Source organism: Scyliorhinus torazame, chromosome 9 (genome assembly GCF_047496885.1).
Source record: "Scyliorhinus torazame isolate Kashiwa2021f chromosome 9, sScyTor2.1, whole genome shotgun sequence".
NCBI classification, from domain to species: Eukaryota; Metazoa; Chordata; class Chondrichthyes; order Carcharhiniformes; family Scyliorhinidae; genus Scyliorhinus; species Scyliorhinus torazame.
In genome coordinates this window covers 265,510,917-265,529,861 of record NC_092715.1, presented here as the reverse complement: position 1 = coordinate 265,529,861, position 18,945 = coordinate 265,510,917, and the positions used below count along the sequence as shown (strand labels likewise).

At 49.8% G+C, this 18,945-nt stretch overlaps 1 protein-coding gene across 8 annotated transcripts in view; it reads left to right on the top strand.

The window, feature by feature from the left end:
* tjp2a (tight junction protein 2a (zona occludens 2)) overlaps positions 1–18,945 on the top strand; it is a 184,537-nt gene that overhangs the window by 114,727 nt on the left and 50,865 nt on the right. For all 8 annotated transcript variants that reach the window (XM_072517406.1, XM_072517405.1, XM_072517402.1 and 5 more), the window contains exons 5-7: positions 615–1,149; positions 15,644–15,747; positions 17,074–17,227. In XM_072517406.1, the coding sequence (XP_072373507.1) occupies positions 615–1,149; positions 15,644–15,747; positions 17,074–17,227 (793 nt within the window). The remainder of the gene's footprint in view (positions 1–614; positions 1,150–15,643; positions 15,748–17,073; positions 17,228–18,945) is intronic.

Sequence of the window (18,945 nt, the reverse complement as noted above, 5' to 3'; positions counted from 1 at the left end):
TCTACCACTGTAACGCTGTAGTTACAAATTTACAAATAATGATGGGATTCCCCTTTGAAAGTGGCCATGGAATGAAGTGATGGGAATAATTGGGCAGGAACTCAAATGCTCTACGACCTTTCTGTTACTTCCAATGCCAAACATTGAAATTAGTAGTTAAATGGATTTATTTTTGCAAATTTATTTTGCGGGGATTGAACCCACGCTGCTGGCAATGGTCTGCATTACAAGCCAGCTGTTTAGCCCACGGTGCCAAACCAGCCCCTAGTTTCTCCCTGGCTGTGGATTCTGGACCCACTGGGTCACCGTCTCCGAAAAGGCCATTTTGGACTGAGATGAAGAGAACTTTGCTTCTCTCAAAAGTGTTTGTGCATCTTTGGGATTCTCTGCCACGGGCAGCGAATGTATCCGAAACTGAGGTTGGTAGGTTTTGAGGGATGTGGGGGGTGGTGGAGCTGTGATACAAGGTCAGCCATTATTTTAGTGAAGGGCCAATGATCTACTCCAGTTCCTGATTATGATTCAGCCGAAATGCACAGATGGTAATCCAGGCTCAATGGCCGATGATACAATGATGGCACTAAACTCGTCAATTGTCACACTCTCTCCAACAGGTGGTGAAACGGGGTCGTAAAGTACCAGCTCGGCAACCGGTGATCGAACCTGACAGCCATTACTTTGACACAGCGGACGACTACGACCGGAGAAGCGAACACAGTCTTCAGAGCGATAAGAGTGATGGGCCCAGAGGGCATAGCAACAGCCGCGACTGGAGTCCCGACAGAGACTACGGCCGGGGTGGCGAGCGCGGCAGGAGCTACGACAGAGCCCAGAGCAGGGATCGTAGCTACAGTCGGGATCACAGCCGGGAGAGAATATACGACGAGGACCGTGGCTACCAGCACGACGATCGGGGGCAGGGCTACAACGAGGATCGGGGCTACGAGCATGCCAGTCGGGGGCGGGGGCGAGCATACGATGACCGAAGTTATGATCGAGCTTACGACCACTACCGAGAGCCAGCCAGAGCTCCGAGCCGGGACCGGCTGAAATCCCGGAGCCCATCGCCTGAATCCTCCTCGTATTCTTATGACCGTGGGCTGCCCAAGCCGTACAAAGTCATGCTCGTAAAGAGCAGACCTAACGAAGGTGAGGAAAAGCCCACTTTCAATTTGTCTACATCTCTTGAGCAAAATCTATATTTCAACAGAGTCTTTGGCAAGGAATTTTGAAGCAATGGGTTCTCCCGCTGGGTAACCGATTGTAGACCCGTTCACAAAATTCCCCAGATAATGCAGCATAATTGCCACTAGCGAAGGTACAGATTTGCCGTGATTTATTTGGTGCTGAATGGCCTCATCCTGTTACATAGAAACATAGAAAATAGAAGCAGGAGGAGGCCATTCGGCCCTTCGAGCCTGCTCCGCCATTCATTATGATCATGGCTGATCATCAAGTTCAATACCCTGATCCTGCCCCCCCCCCCCCCCCCCCCCCCCTCCAATACCCCTCGATCCCTTTAGCCCCAAGAGCTACATCGAATACCTTCTGGAAATTACACAACATTTTGGCCTCAACTACTTTCTGTGGTCGTGAATTCCACAGATTCACCGCTCTCTGGGTGGAGAAATTTCTCCTCACCTCAGTCCTAAAAGGTTTGCCCCTTATCCTCAAACTATGACTCCTAGTTCCTGGGCGAGGCGGTGACATAGTTGGTATTGTCAATGGACTCGTTATCCAGGGACCCAGAGTTCGAACCCCACCACTCCAGATGGTGAAATTTGAATTCAACAAAAAATAATCTGGAATGATGACCGTGAAAACATTGTGATTGTCGTAAAAACCCCATCTGGTTCACTAATGTCCTTTAGGGAAGGACATCTGCCGTCCTTACCTGGTCTGGCCTACACGTGACTCCAGACCCACAGCAATGTGATTGATTCCTAACTGTCCCCTCGAGGGAAATTAGGGATGGACAATAAATGCTGGCCCAGCCTGCCAGGTCCATGTCCCATGAATATTCTGAATCTGTCCTGTAAGTTACTATGAGATCCCCTCTCTCTTCTAAACTCCTCCTATTATGAATATAATCCTAACCATATGACATTTCCTCATATGACAGTCCCGCCAGGAATCCGCCTGGTAAACCTTCGCTGCACTCCCTCCAAAGCAAGAACACCTCAGATATGGACAGCAAAACTGCACACACTGCCCACCAATGCCCTATACAATTGCATCCTTTGTTCTATACATAAAACATCTCTATTTTGTACTCTCATCCTCTCGCTACGAAGGCCAACATACTATTTGCCTTCTTTACTGCCTGCTGTACCTTCACGCTGACTTTCAGCGAGTGATGCACGAGGACACTAAGGTCTCGGTGAGTATCCACCTCTCTCAATTTGCACCCATTCAAATAATAATCTGCCTTCCTATTTTTGCTACCGAAGTTGTTAACCTCCCATTTATCCACAAATTTACTGCATCTGCCATGCATGTACCCACTCACTCAGCCTGTCCCAATCCAGCTGAAGCATCTCTGTATCCTCCTCACAGCTCACCCTCCCACCCAACTTGGTAACGCTGCAGATTTGGAGGTAATACATTTATGCCCCTCGTCCAAATCATTAATGTATATTTTTATAAATTTAGAGTGCCCAATTATTTTTGTCCAATTAAGGGGCAATTTAGCGTGGCCAATCCACCATCTTTGGGTTGTGGGGGGTGAAACCCACGCAGACACGGAGCGAATGTGCAAACTCCACACAGATAGTGACCCAGAGCCGGGATTGAACCTGGGACCTCGGCGCCTGAGGCAGCAGTGCTAACCATTGCGCCAACGTGCTCCCCGAAATCATTAATATATAATGTGAACCGTTCGCGTCCGAGCACAGACCCCTGCGGTACCCACTAGTCACTGCCTGTCAATTGGAAAAAGACCCATTTATTCCAACTTTTTGCTTCCTGTCTGCTAACCAGCTTCCTATCCATCTGAAGACACTACCCACAATCCCATGCGCTTTAACTTTATATGGTAATCTGCTATGTGAGACCTTGTCAAAAGCCTTCTGAAAGTCTAAATAAACCACATCCACTGGTTCGCTCTGGTCAACTTTACTAGTTACATCTTCAAAGAATCCTAGATTTGTCAAGTATGATTTTCCTTTTGTAAATCCAAGCTGACTTTGTCTGATTACACCACTGCTTTCCAAATACTGTGCTATGAAATCCTTGATAATGGACTCTAGCAACTTTCTAATACCAACGTTGGGCTCGCTGGTCTATAGTTCCCGGTTTTCTCTCTACCTCCCATTTTGAATAGCGGGGTTACATTCGCTACCCTCCAATCTATAGGAACCATTCCAGCGTCCAAAGAATTGTGCAAAATGACCACCAATGGATCTACTATTTCTCGTTCCGGGGGTGAGCACACCTTTTTTGTGATGATATCTAAGTGAGACATGCCAGTTGTACAGATTGTGCCTACTAAAGTTATCAAGTCACCGATGTGATACTTAGAACATAGAACATAGAACAATACAGTGCAGTACAGGCCCTTCGGCCCACGATGTTGCACCGAAACAAAAGCCATCTAACCTACACTATGCCATTATCATCCATATGTTTATCCAATAAACCTTTAAATGCCCTCAATGTTGGCGAGTTCACTACTGTAGCAGGTAGGGCATTCCACGGCTGAATTTAATATTTCAATTGTTCATGGCTTCTCCTGCCAATCGCAAAGTACCCTTGAAGGTGGTGGTAAGCTGCCTTCTTAAACCGTTGAAAGTTTGGCAGTTTACCACAGCTGAGAACCGAGAGTTGCATGACAGAGATCAGACCAGGCAAGAATGACCGAGTTCTTTCCCTGAAGGACATCAGTGAAGCGGATGGGTTTTCACGACAATCTGCTAGTTCTGTGACCCCAGTTGCCGACGTTACTCCAGATTTAATTAAGGGAATTAAGTTCCCCAGCTGCCATGATGGGATTTGAACCCATTTCTCCAGATCACCAGTCCAAGCCTCTTGAGCTATTACTCCCAGAACAAAATTCCACCTGACCGACCCCGACCTTTTTTTGAGTGCAATCCCAACATGTTTGTGATGGAAAACTTGTACAAGAGCAGCTATGGGATTTACTGCTCACTGCTGCGACAAGTGGAAACATTTGGACAGTTGTGTTGTGCTACATTTAACACATTTTTAATAATCCTTCAATTTCTCAATAGACTGTAGAAGTATAGAGGGTTTTTTAAAACTCCAGCACCAGTCTTAATTTTCTGCTTTCTACCTTGCTCTTTGCAAGCTTCAATATCGAACCAAACAACTTTTGAACTTTAGCTTGGTAAAGCCTAATTATTCCTTGAATTAGCGTCGCCAACTGTGATTAAATGTATTCATGGAGGTTTCATCATCTGATTTGCCAGCCGTTAGTCACCCATCCTTGTGACAGTCTTTCTACATCAATTGGAATGCTGGATGACTCATTCTCCTTCTTGACTGTTGGCCATTTTCCATCATTTTTACTTCTGGTAAAATGAAATGGTCTCGAGGCGGCACGGTGGCACAGTGCTTAGCACTACTGCTTCACGGTGCCGAGGACCCGGGTTCGAATCCCGGCCCCGGGTCACTGTCCGTGTGGAGTTTGCGCATTCTCTCCGTGTCTGCGTGGGTCTCACCCCCCACAACCCAAAAAGATGTGCGGGGTAGGTGGATTGGCCGCGCTAAAATTGCCCCTTAATTGGGAATAAAAAAGAATTGGGTACTCCAAATTTATTTTTTTTATAAAAGTGAAATGGTCCAAGAAAATGACTGATCAATGTTGTTTTTTAAAAAATGTACCGATGTTTGTTTATTTTTCTCTCCCGTGAGACACCGAGGTACCTGGATAAATACTTTCAGGTCCATGGGGGAGAGAGAGAGCAGGGGGTGAGGCTAATTGTATAGAGGCAGCACGAACAATGACCCTACTGCCTCATTCTGTGGCATCACCTCCTATGGTTCTATATACCCGGTGCTTCCCACCACTGCTAAATTATCAAAGTCTTTCCAAGAACAGGTAGCGAGGAAACCGTTTCCACTGGCAGGAGGAGGTCGCTAATAGGGAAGCTTCGAAGACAATGAGTCAGAAGGAGAGATCGGAATTTGTCTTTTTTTGTTAAACTCAGTCGAGTTGTTGTGGCCTGGGAGGCCTTGCCTGAAAGGGCAGTGGAACCAGCGGCCGTTGTGGCTCCTGGAGGTGGGGCTGTTGGCGGACGAGGAGGTGAGCGAGCGGGTCCGAGGAAGTATAGAGAGGTACTTGGAGACCAACGACAACGGGGAGGTCCAAGTGGGGATGGTCTGGGAGGCGCTGAAGGCGGTGGTGAGGGGAGAGCTGATCTCCATTAGGGCCCACAAGGAGCAGAGGGAGCGGGGGGAGAGGGAGAGGCTGGTGGGGGAGATGGTGAGGGTAGACAGGAGGTACGCGGAGGAGCCCGAGGAAGGATTGTTGAGGAAGAGGCGCAGCCTCCAGGCCGAATTCGACCTGGTGACCACCAGGAAGGCGGAGGTGCAGTGGAGGAAGGCCCAGGGGGCGATTTAAGAGTATGGGGAAAAGGCAAGCCAGATGCTGGCGCATCAGCTTCGGAAGCGGGACGCAGCTAGGGAGATCGGGGGAGTTAAGGACAGGGGAGAGAGCGTGGTGCGGAGTGGGGTTGGCATCAATGGAGTCTTCAGGGACTTCTATGAGGAATTGTACCAATCCGAGCCCCCACGGGAGGAGGGAGGGCTGGGCCACTTCCTGGACCAATTGATGTTTCCGAAGGTGGAGGAGGGACTGGTAGCGGGATTGGGTGCCCCGATTGGGCTGGAGGAGCTGGCCAAAGGGATAGGGAGCATGCAGGCGGGGAAGGCACCGGGGCCGGACGGTTTCCCGGTCGAATTCTATAAAAAATATATGGACCTGTTGGGCCCGTTGCTAGTTTGGACCTTCAATGAGGCAAGGGAGGCGGGGGGGGGGGCTTTGCCCCCGACGATGTCCCGGGCACTGATCTCCTTGATCCTGAAGCGGGACAAGGATCCCCTGCAATGTGGGTCTTACAGGCCAATTTTGTTGCTAAACGTCGATGCCAAGGTGCTGGCGAACGTCTTAGCCACGAGGATTGAGGATTGTGTGCCGCAGATCATCCACGAAGACCAGACGGGGTTCGTGAAGGGGACGCAGTTGAACGCAAATGTGCGGAGGCTTTTGAATGTTATCATGATGCCGGCGAGGGAGGGGGAGGCAGAGATAGTGGTGGCGATGGACGCTGAGAAAGCCTTCGATAGCGTAGAGTGGGGGTTCCTGTGGGAGGTGCTGAAGAGGTTTGGGGAGGGGTTTGTCAGGTGGGTTAGGCTGTTGTATGAGGTCCCGATGGCGAGTGTGGCCACAAACAGGAGGAGGTCCAAGTATTTTCGGTTGCACCGAGGGACGAGGCAGGGGTGTCCCTTATCCCCCCTGCTCTTCGCACTGGCGATTGAACCCCTGGCTATGGCACTGAGAGAGTCAAGGAACTGGAAGGGGTTGGTGCGGGGTGGGGAGGAGCATAGGGTGTCGCTATATGCGGACGACTTGCTGCTATATGTGGCGGACCCGGTGGGAGGAATGCCGGAGGTAATGAGGTCCTTAGGGAATTCGAGGATTTCTCTGGGTACAAGTTCAATATGAGGAAGAGCGAGCTGTTCGTGGTTCACCCAGGGGACCAGGAGAGGGGGATTGGTGAGCTCCCATTAAAAAGGACGGAGAGGAGCTTCAGGTATTTGGGAGTCCAGGGGCCAGGAGCTGGGGGGCCCTGCATAGGCTTAACTTTACAAGGCTGGTGGAGCAAATGGAGGAGGAGTTCAAGAGGTGGGAGGCGTTGCCGCTGTCCCTGGCGGGTAGGGTGCAGTCAATCAAAATGACGGTGCTCCCAAGGTTTTAGTTACTGTTCCAGTGCCTCCCCGTGTTTATCCCGAAGGCCTTTTTAGGCGGGTCAATAGGAGTATAATGGGGTTTGTGTGGGCGTGAGGGACTCCGAGGGTGAGAAGGGTGTTCCTGGAGCGGAGTCGAGATTTGGGGGGAGCTGGCGCTGCCCAACCTCTGTGGGTACTACTGGGCCGTCAATGCGACGATGGTGCGCAAGTGGGTGATCGAGGGGGTGGGGGCTGCATGGAAGAGGCTGGAGACGGCGTCTTGTGTGGGTACGAGTCTGGGGTGCTGGCAACGGCGCCGTTGCCGCTCCCTCCAAGGAGGTATACCACGAGCCCGGTGGTGGCGGCTGCTCTCAAAATCTGGGGGCAGTGGAGGCGGCACAGGGGGGAAGCTGGGGCCTCGGTGTGGATCCCAATACGGGGGAACCACCGGTTTGCCCCAGGAAGAACAGCTGGAGGGTTTTCGGGGTGGCACAGGGCAGGGATACGAAAGTTGGGGGACCTGTTTGTGGACGGGAAGTTTGCGAGCCTGGGTGAGCTGGAGGAGAAGTATGGGCTCCCCCCCCCCCCCCCCCCGGAACACCTTCAGGTAGTTACAGGTAAGGGCATGTGGCAGGTGGTGGAATTCCCGCGGCTGCTGCCACACACAGTACAGGACAGGGTGCTCTCGGGGGGGGGGGGGGGGGGGTGTCGGAAACTTACCAGGTGATGCAGGAGGAGGCCTCGGTGGTGGAGTTGAAAGGTAAGTGGGAGGAGGAGTTGGGAGAGGAAATTGAGGAAGGGATGTGGGCAGATGCCCTGGGGAGGGTGAACTCTTCCTCTTTGTGCCCGAGGCTCAGCCTCATCCAGTTTAAGGTGCTGCACAGGGCACACATGACCGGGACAAGGATGAGCCATTTTTTTTGGGGGTGAGGACAGGTGTGTTAGGTGCTCAGGGAGCCCAGCAAATCACACCCATATGTTCTGGGCGTGCCCAGCGCTGGAGGAATTTTGGAAGGGCGTAGCGAGGACGGTGTCGAGGGTGGTCGGATCCAGGGTCAGACCGGGCTGGGGGCTCGCAATATTTGGGGTGGCAGAGGAGCCGGGAGTGCAGGAGGTGAAAGAGGCCGGAATTCTGGCCTTTGCGTCCCTGGTAGCCCGGCGAAGGATTCTTCTTCAGTGGAAGGATGCGAGGCCCCCAAGCGTGGAATCCTGGATCAGCGATAGGGCGGGGTTTATTAAGTTGGAGAGGGTGAAATTCGCCTTGAGAGGGTCGGTACAAGGGTTCTTTCATCTAACCGTTGTTAGACTTCCTGGCAGAATGGTAGACATTGGTCAATGGCAGCAGCAGCAACCCGGGGGGGGGGGCGGGGGGGGGGGGGGGGCGGTTACTTTACTTTATTTTCACTTTCGTTATTTACACTGGAGGGTCTGAGGGGGTGTATATACCTGTTGTGTTAAGTCGGGGTGTCAATGTTAATTTATTATTTTTGTACAGGGGGAGGGGGGATGGAGGGTTGCTTTTCGAGACTGTTTTGTACTTAACCCTGTAGGATTCCTTTTTCATTTTGTTATTGATATTTTATGAAAACCTTAATAAAAATTATTTGTTCAAAAAAAAGGGCAGTGGAAGCAGTTTCAATAGAGACATTGAAAAGCAAATTGGATAACCACTGGAAGGGGGATTGCACCTGTCTGGGGGGGGTAAAGGGCAGTGGGGAGTGATGGTGGGTTGATTCTCTGAAAGAGGCAGTGCAGGATCGATGAATTAAACCGCACAGGAGGAGGCCAAATGATTCTGGGATGAACTCGATGCCCGTGAATCCCGCCCCCGCCGGCCGCCGAATTCTCCGGCACCGAAAATTCGGCGGGGGTGGGAATCGCACCGCGCCAATCGGCGCCCCACCCCCAACCCCCTGGCGATTCTCCGGTCTGTGATGGGCCGAAGTCCCGCCGCTGTCATACCAGTCCCACCGGCGTGAATCAAACCACCTACCTTACTGGCGGCGCGGGCGGCCTCCGGGGTCCTGAGGGGTGGGCGGGGCGATCTGGCCCCGGGGAGGAGGGGGGGGGGTGCCCCCACGGTGGCCTGACCCCCGATCGGGGCCCACCGATCCACGGGCGGGCCTGTGCCGTGGGGGCACTCTTGTCCTTCCGCCTCAGCCATAGCCTCCGCGATGGCCGATGCGGACGTGACACGCCCCCCACCCCCCCGCGCATGCACGGGGTTGACATCAGCAGCCTCTGACGCTCCCGCACATGCGCGGACTACGCCGGCTGGCACAGTTCCTTCGGCCCCGGCCGGCGTGGCGCCAAAGGCCTTTCCCGCCAGCCGGCGGCACGCCAACCACTCCGGCGCGGGCCTAGCCCCTCAAGGTGAGGGCTTGGCCCCTAATCCGCACCTTTGGGGCGGCCTGACGCCGGAGTGGTTCCCGCCACTCCATCCCACCGGGACCCCCCCCGCCCCACCAGGCAGGGGAGAATCCCGGCCCTGAGGAGAGAGAAACAGAATTTTGCGTCCGTGTGAGTCATATTCGACGGTATCATTGTAGCATGGTAGCACGGTAGCATTGTGGATAGCACAATTGCTTCACAGCTCCAGGGTCCCAGGTTCGATTCCGGCTTGGGTCACTGTCTGTGCGGAGTCTGCACGTTCTCCCCGTGTGTGCGTGGGTTTCCTCCGGGTGCTCCGGTTTCCTCCCACAGTCCAAAGATGTGCAGGTTAGGTGGATTGGCCATGATAAATTGCCCTTAGTGTCCAAAATTGCCCTTAGTGTTGGGTGGGGTTACTGGGTTATGGGGATAGGGTGGAGGTGTTGACCTTGGGTAGGGTGCTCTTTCCAAGAGCCGGTGCAGACTCGATGGGCTGAATGGCCTCCTTCTGCACTGTAATTTCTATGAATCTATGACTCGAAACGTTAGCTCTGTTCTCTCTCAGGATGTTGAGTCTATCCAGCATTTATTTTTTGTTCTTATTTCCGATTTCCAGCGTCCACCGTGTTTTGCATTTTATTTTCATACATGATTTCCTCAGCCACATTGGTGTCCAATTTTCTTTTTAGAAACGCCTGAAGCGCCCAGTGAAGAAATGGAATTGAGGGGTGAATGAGGCATCTGTCCCGGCCATCGCTGTTTAGCGGATGTGTCGGCAAATTGAAAATCTATTTCCTTTTTTTTATAAAATAAAAATTTGCCACCTTCCTTTATTTAAAAAAATAATAATAAATTTAGAGTACCCAACTCATTCTTTTTTTCCAATTTAAGGGGCAATTTAGCGTGGCCAATCCACCTAGCCTGCACATCTGAGTTGTGGGGGCGAGACCCACGCAAACACGGGGAGAATGTGCAAACTCCACACGGACAGTGACCCAGAGCCGGGCTCGAACCTGAGACCTCGGCGCCGTGAGGCAGCAGTGCTAACCCACTGCGCCACCATGCTGCCCTGAAAGTTGCCACCTTCCTGACCTGTGGGTGTGGAGTCTTGTCGGTGTGTGGGGAGCCTGGGGGGGGCTGGCGGCTTTCCCGCTCCTCTTCCAGAGTGGCATGCTTCCAATGTGGGCCGTTGGTGTTTCGCACCGCTGTTCAATCATTGTGGGTAGAAATAGCTCCACCACACCTTGACCAAAGTGACCAGTTGCTCGTGGATCAACTGGGGTCACTTAACCCGCAGTAGGCGACGGGCAACTATGAGCTGAACGTTCCGGCCCTTCCCGCCAGCAGGTACTGCCGTTGGAAAATCCTGCCCTGTGACTGATCTTCTCAGCTGCTATGGTCTGGGGGAGGAAGGTGGGGGTGGTAGGGTGGGAAAACCAATTATTGCAAACCTAACCTCTTCCCCAGCCAAGGTCACCATGTTTGCTTCATATATCAATTCTGTGCACATTTTAATGTTATCGTTTGTAAATTATATTTGTCCAGTAATGTGTACTTCGATATGGTTCTTCCAGCTATTTTAGCCAAAGTTTCTTGTAATGGGCGCAAATAAATTAACTTTACTAGCAATCTAAACGTCTTTGTTTTTCTACAATTGCTACGCTGTGTTGTCGGGGGAGGGAGTATGGAAAGAGTTTGATATCACACAACAACTTGCATTTGTATTGCGCATTTAACAATGTCCAAATCCACTTCACAAGAGCATTATTGGTCAAATTTGACAGTGAGCCACTAGAGGAGAGATAGGACCGTTGACTAGAAGCTTGGTCAAAGAGGTTGATTTTAATCAGCATCTTGAAGGACGGAAGCGAGGTGAAGGAAGGTTTCAGAAGGGAGTTGCAGAGCTTGGTGGGTCCTAGGCAACCGACGACATGTCTGCCAATGGCGGTGTGATTAAACCTGAGGGAATATACATAAATGGGGAGGGGTGAACAGCAAGTGGTCATGGTACATGTTGGTACCGACGACAGATTTTTTAAAAAATAGGGGGATCAGGTCTTAAAAGCAGAATATAGGGAGTTAGGAAGGTCTTAAAAGCAGAATATAGGGAGTTAGGAAGAGAGTTGAGAAGTTGTACCTCCAAGGTAGTGATCTCAGGATTACTACTAGTGCCACATGCTAGTCAGAGTAGAAATGTCAGGCTATATCGGATGAATACATAGCTGACTAGATGATGTGAGGGGGGGTTTCAGATTCCTGGGGCATTGGAACCGGTTCTGGGGAGGTGGGACCGATACAAACTGGATGGGTTATACCTGGGCAGTACTGGGACTGAGGGGAGTATTTGCTAGAGTTGTTGGGGAGGGTTTAAACTAAAGTGGCAGGAGGATGAGAACCTGTGCAAGGAGTCCGAGAAGGCGAGAGCCAGGACAAAAACAAAAGACAGAAAGGGGAATAAGAAAAGTGATAGGCAGAGAAACCAAGGGACAGATTCAAACGGCCACAGTGAGAAATATTGGGAGTGAGACGAGGAATGTTCAAAGGACAAGCTTAAAGCCTTTGTGCCTTAACGCACAGAGCATTCTCCGTGGGACTGGTTTAGCACTGGGCTAAAGAGCTGGCTTTTAAAGCAGGCCAGCAGCATGGTTCAATTCCCGTACCAGCCTCGCCAAACAGGCGCCGGAATGTGGCGACTAGGAGCTTTTCACAGTAACTTCATTTGAAGCTTACTTGTGACAATAAGCGATTTTCATTTTCATTTAATTCGCAATAAGCAGATTAACTACTCGTGCAAATAGAGTTAAACGGGTATGATATAATCACGATTACGGAGACATGGCTGCAGGGTGACCAGGGATGGGAACTGAACTTCCAGAGGCATTCAGTATTTAGGAAGGACAGACAAAAAGGAAAAAGCAATGGCGTGGCACTGCTGGTTAAAGAGGAAATTAACACAATAGTGAGAAAGGATATTAGCTCCGACAGTGTGGAACCTGTAATGGTCGAGCTGAGAAACACCAAGGGACTAAAAACATTGGTGAGCGTCGTATATAGACCCTCAAGCTGCAGTGGTGATGTTGGGAATGGCATTAAACAAGAAATTAGACATGCATGCGATAAAGGGATATCTGTAATTATGAGTGATTTAATCTGCATATAGATTGGTCAAATCGAATTAGTAACAATACGATAGAGGAGGAATTCCTGGTGTGTATGCGGGATGGGTTTTCTGGACCAATACGTTGAGGAATTGGAGAACGGGCCATCCTAGACTGGGTATTTTGTAATCAGAACGGAATCATTGGCAATCTAGTTGTGCAAGACCCTTTAGGGATGAGTGATAATAATATGATAGATTTTTTTTATCAAGGTGGAGAGTGAAGTAGTTGATTCTGAGACTAAGGTCCTGAAACATAATAGAGGAAACTGCGATGGTATGAGGCGCGAGTTGGCTCTGATAGATTGGGAAATGCTACTTAAAGGGATCACAGTGGATAGGCAATGGCAAACATTCAAGGAACACATGGGGGAACTGCAAAAATGGTTTATTCCTGTCTGGCGCAAAAGTAAAACAGGAAAGGTGGCCAATCCATGGTTTACAAGGGAAATCAGAGATAGTATTCAATCCAGGGAAGAAGCATACAAATTGGCCAAGAAAAACAACAGGTCAGAGGATTGGGAGCAATTTAGAATTAAGCAAAGAAGGACCAAGGGATTGATTAAGAAGGGGAAAATACAGTACGAGAGGAAGCTTGCAGGAAACAGGAAACTGACTGTAAATGTACGGGGGGGAGAAAAAGATTGGTGAAGACCAATCGTAGGTCCCTTACAGTCAGAAACCGGAGAATGTATAATAGGGAAGAAAGAAATGGCTGAGCAACTAAACACATACTTTGGTTCTGCCTTCACAAACGAGGACACAAATCAAATACCAGAAATGTTGGGGAACACAGATTTAGTGAGAGGGAGAAACTGAAGGTGATCAATATTAGTAGAGAAATGGGATTGAAGGCTGATAAATCCCCAGGGCCGAATAATCTACATCCCAGAGTACTTAAAGAAGTGGATCTAGAAATAATGGATTCATTGGTGGTCACCTTCCTGGATTCCATAGACTCTGGAACAGTTCCTGCAGATTGGAGGGTAGCTAATGCCACTCCAACATTCAAAAAGGGAGGTAGAGAGAAAACCGGGAATTATAGGCCAGTCAGCCTGATGTCAGTCGTGGGGAAAATTCTAGAATCCATTGTAAAAGATTTTATGGCAGAGCGCTTGGAAAACAGTGGCAGGATCGGACAGAGTCAGCATGGATTTATGAAGGGGAATTCAGGCTTGGCAAATCGACTGGCGTTCTTTGAGGATGTAACTAGTAGAGTGGACAAGGGGGAGCCAGTGGATATGGTATATTTAGTCTTTCAGAAGGTTTTTGACAAAGTTCTGCATGGAGATTAGTGTGTAAAATTAAAACGCATGGGGTTAGGGGCAGTGTATTGAGATGGATAGAAAACTGGTTGGCAGACGGGAAACAAAGAGTAGGAATTAATAGGTCTTTTTCAAATGGCAGGCAGTGACTAGTGGGATACCGCAGGGATCGGTGCTGGGACCCCAGCTATTCACAATATATATTCATGATTTAGAGGTGCGAACAAAATGCAATGGGTGGGATTTCTCCGACCCTCCGCGCCGGAATCGCACCCGGCAGGGAACAGCAGCTCATGCTGGAAATCAGGCGTGACTGTCGCGTGATTCTCCGCGGTCGACCGGCCGAACTCCTGCCCGTGTGGAGTTGGGACCTGCGGCCGCGGTGGGCGATATCTGACACCCGGGGGGGCCTCAGCGGTGGCCTGGCCCACGATTGGGGGCTGCCGATCGGCGGGCCATCACGATCTGGGAGGGACCTACCTTACTCCGCGTGGGCCCGCTGTGTGGCTCCAGCATGTCGGTGGTGCCCGCGCCATGGTGGGTCGCCGTGTGTATGTGCGGACCCGCGTGCGGCGTGCACGGCTGTGGGGTCTGGCTAGCAGGGCCCCGCCAGCAGCCAGAGCTGGGGGATGCCCGCCGGGGCCCTGCTAGCCCCCTGGAAAACTACACCCCAGACCTTCGAGGAAAACGTCCAGAGTGATTCACACCCGTTTTCCGGCGGGCGTGGGGACTTAGTCCACAGAAGGGAGAATCCCGCCCACTATCTCCAGATTTGCAGGTCACACAAAGTTGGGGTGGGAGGGTGAGCTGTGAGGAGGATGCAGAGGTCCTTCAGTGATGGGAAGGCAGACTATTATCTGAATGGCCATAAATTAGGAGAGGGGAATGTGCAACGAGACCTGGGTGTCCTCGTACACCATTCACTGAAGGTAAGTGCGCAGGTACAGCAGGCAGTAAAGAAGGTAACTGGAATGTTGGCCTTCATTGCGAGAGGATTCGAGTACAGGAACAGGGATGTCTTGCTGTAATTATACAGGGCCTTGGTGAGGCCAAACCTGGAATGTGGTGTGCAGTTTGATCATCTTATCTGAGGAAGGATGTTCTTGCTCTAGAGGGAGCGCAGCAAAGGTTTACCAGACTGATTCCTGGGATGGCGGGACTGACGTAGAAAGAGAAATTGAATCGGTTGGGATTGTACTCGCTGGAGTTCAGGAGAATTAGGGGGCGATCTCATAGAAACCTATAAAATTCTAACATGCCTGGACAGGATTGATGCAGGAAGGACGTTCCCGATGGTGGGTGTGTCCAGAACCAGGGGCCACAGTCTGAGGATACGGGGTAGACTATTTAGGACTGAGATGAAGAGAAATATCTTCACCCAGAGGTGAGCCTGTGGAATTCATAACCACAGGAAGTAGTTGAGGCCAAAACATGGTATGTCTTCAAGAAGCAGTTAGATAGAGCACTTGGGGTAAAGGGTTCAAAGGATATGGGACGAAAGAGAGATTAGGCTATTGAGTTGGATGATCAGCCATGACCATCATGAATGGCGGAACAGGCTCGAAGGGCCGAATGGTCTCCTCCTGCTTCTATTTTTTTATGTTTGAGATAATTGTGGTGAAATAGGTCAAAATATGATCTCAGTTGTTGAGAAGCAGCTGGGCAGACACTTTATTTCCTCTGAGATGGGAAATCAAAGGTAAGTTTAGCTTTGCTACAGTCCCTGATGGTTAAAAGAAGAGTGGCTTTGGGTTCAAAGACTTGGCAGCCTGTCCCAGATCGAGGTGAAGAAGGATTGTGATGAATGTTCACAATAAACCGTGTCAGAAAATCTTTGCGACCCTTAATGCTCGATAAGAAATGTCCTTGAATGAAGCCGCATCAAAGTGGTTTAGTTGCCTTTATTCAGCCTTCTAAATCGTGCACAAATTTCATCCGCTAGAATACGGCCTTCGTTTGGGCAGCCAGATTTTCATTAAGGAGATGACGGGAAGCGGCTTGGCAGCAAAGGATGGAAACTTGGAAGAAGGTGATATCGTCCTGAAGGCAAGTTTAATTTTTAATTCCTTTAATGAATGATTTAATTTACACAGTGCAAAATCTGAATGGTGCAGAATTTAGCAACATAGAAATGGACCATTCAGCCCAACTGGTCCACGCCAATATTTATGCTGCACAGAGGCCTCCTCGCACCCCTCTTCGACCCATCCTATTAACACCGCCTCCAATCCTTCCTCCCTCCCTCATGTTTAGCGAGATTCCTCTTAAAATTATCCATACTAGTTGCCTCAACCACTCCCGTTTGGGACCTCATTGAGAGCCACCACCGCCAACACTTGGCTGTGGCCTGGGATGCAACTAAGCCTTGGTGGGTGTCGAACCGGCAGCAGCCACCACCTCCCGGGGATGTTGCTGTCCAGTAGTCTTGCCAGCCTCTGGCCAGCTGTCCTCAGCAGGCAGAACGTCCGTCACTGGAGTCCTTGATCTTGAGCAAATGCCTGAGTAGCGCTTATCTATCATGCCTCCCTGAAAGGAGGTGACGCTGGGTTCGTCAGCAGCGGGTGAGCCCCCTGTCGCCCCCATTAAATGTCACCCAAAAGGGGCAGCGCGGTGGCCAAGGACCCGCGTTCCATCCCAGCCCCAGGTCACCGACCGTGTGGAGTTTGCACATTCGCCCCGTGTCTGCGTGGGTCTCACCCCCGCAATCCAAAGATATGCAAGTTAGGCCGATTGGCCACGCTAAATTGTCCCTTAATTGGAAAAAAATAATTGGGTACTCTAAATTTATTTTTTTTAAACCCTGAGATTTCTTTTATTCTTTCAGGGGATGTGGGCGTGGCTAAGATGGTCAGCATTTGTTGTCCATCCCCAATTGTCCTTGAACTGAGGGGCCACATTGGTCAAGGTCAGCCACATTGCTGTGGGTCTGGAGTCATATGTAGGCCAGACCAGGTAAGGACGGCAGATTTCCTTCCCTGAAGGACATTAGTGAACCACGTGGCATTTAATTCAAATTTCACCATCTGCCGTAGTGGGATTCGCACCCTGGTTCTGTAGATTACGAGTTCAGCAACAATACCATTATGCCACTATTGAGGCAACTAGAATAGGCTTGCTACCCGTACGAATGGGAAATTGTCTCCTTTTTAGGCTGGAGAGAGTGATTCATTGGCATTGTAGTAATAGTTATCATGTTGTTCGGCAGGCATTTAATTACCAGCCCTATCTTTCTGCAGTGAGTTGGTATTGGACGATGAATGTGCAAATCCAGCAAGTTCTCAAAATTGTGTGATTGATGTAGTTTAACTGTTCCAAAATTATCCAACATTTATCAAATACACCAGCTTCATTTATTTATTTATTTTCTTTTAGATCAATGGCACAGTGACTGAAAACATGTCTCTGGCGGACGCTCGGAAATTGATTGAGAGGTCACGAGGCAAGCTTCAGCTTGTTGTCCAAAGAGACAGCAAACAAACGTTGATCAGCATCCCAGCCATGGACGATAGTGATTCCGATCCTGGAGGTGAGGCGGCTCTATCTGTACAAGTGGCACCAAGTCTCATTCACCCATCGCCCTCCTGCGCTCGCCCATCTGCACTGGCTCCCAGTTCAACAATGCAATGACTTCGAGAATTGCACCTATGGATACTAATCCCGCCTTTCGTCCTTCATAAACCTGAGCTTGTTTCCAAATCTCTGCTGCCCGTGTTCAAACTCTCTCACCAACTCCTGTTCTCGTAAGACGTAGGAGTAGAAGTAGGCCATTCGGCCCATAATCGCAAGAGTAAGGGATCGCCCATTTAAGACAGAAATAAGGAGGAGGGTAGTAAATCTGTGGAATTATTTCTCGCAGAGAGCTGTAGAGGAGTAGAAGTAGACAACTCGGCCCATTGAGTCTGCTCCACCATTCGATGAGGTCATGACTGATTTGATATACTCCTCAACTCCACTTTCCCGCCTCCTTCCTGATTAACAATCCGTCTATCTCAGCCTTGAACACACTTAACGACCCAGCCTCTACAGCTCGCTGCAGGAAATAATTCCACAGATTTACTACCAGCCTCCTCATCTCTGTTTTAAATGGGCGATTCCAAACTCTGAGATTATGCTCTCTGGCCCTAGACTCTCCCAGAAGGGGAAATAGCCTCTCAGCATCTACCCTGTCAAACCCCTGAGAATCCAACATGTCTCAATAAGGTCGCCTCGCATTCTTCTAAACTCAGGCCCAACCCACTCAACCTCTCCTCATAACAAGATCCCTCCATACCCAGGATCAACCCAGTGAACCTTTTCTGGACTGCCCCCAATGCCAGGGGGCCAAAACTGTTCACAGTATTCTAGGGGTGGTCTAACTGGTGCCTTGTATAGTTTTATCAAGATTTCCCTGTTTTTATACATCACTCCCTTTTGAAATAAAGGCCAACATTCCATTTACCATCCCTATTACCTGCTGAACTTGCATGTTAGCTTTTCCTGATTGATGCACGAGGACCCCCAGATCCCTCTGTGCTGCAGCTTTCTGCAGTCTCTCTCCATTTAAATAACATTCAGCTCCTTTATTCTTCCTACCAAAGTTAACGTCACATTTTCCTGCATTATATTCCATCTGCCAAGTCATTTGCCCACTCACCTAACCCGTCTGTATCCCTCTGTAGACTCTCACTTGCCTTCCCACCTATTTTTGTCATCCGCAAACTTGGTAATGGTGCATTCACTTTCCTCATCCAAGTCATTTATATATATATTGTAAATAATTGCGGGCCCAGCATGGATTCCTGTGGCTCTCCACTAGTTACAGGTTGCCATCCTGAAAATGCCTCTCTTATCCCAACCCTCAGTTAACCAATTCTCTATCCATGCTAATGTACCGTCCCCAATACCATGGGCTCCTATCTTATTAAGTAACCTTTTGTGTGCTACCATATCGAACGCTTTTTGCAAATAAGTAAATTCCATCTCCTGGGATCCCTTTATCTATCCTGCTCGAATTCTAATAAGTTTGTCGGGCATGATTTCCCTTCATGAAGCCTTGCTGACTGTGCTTGATTATATTGTATTGCTAAATGCTCTGCTTCTTGCATCCTTTATAATGAACTCTAACATTTTCCAATCACTGAAGATTAGCTAACTGGACTATAGTTTCCTGTGTTTTTTGTCTCCCTCCCTTTTTGAATAAGGATGTTACATCGGCAGTTTTCCAATCCTTCTGGGGTTTTTCCAGAATTTAAGAATTCTTGGAAG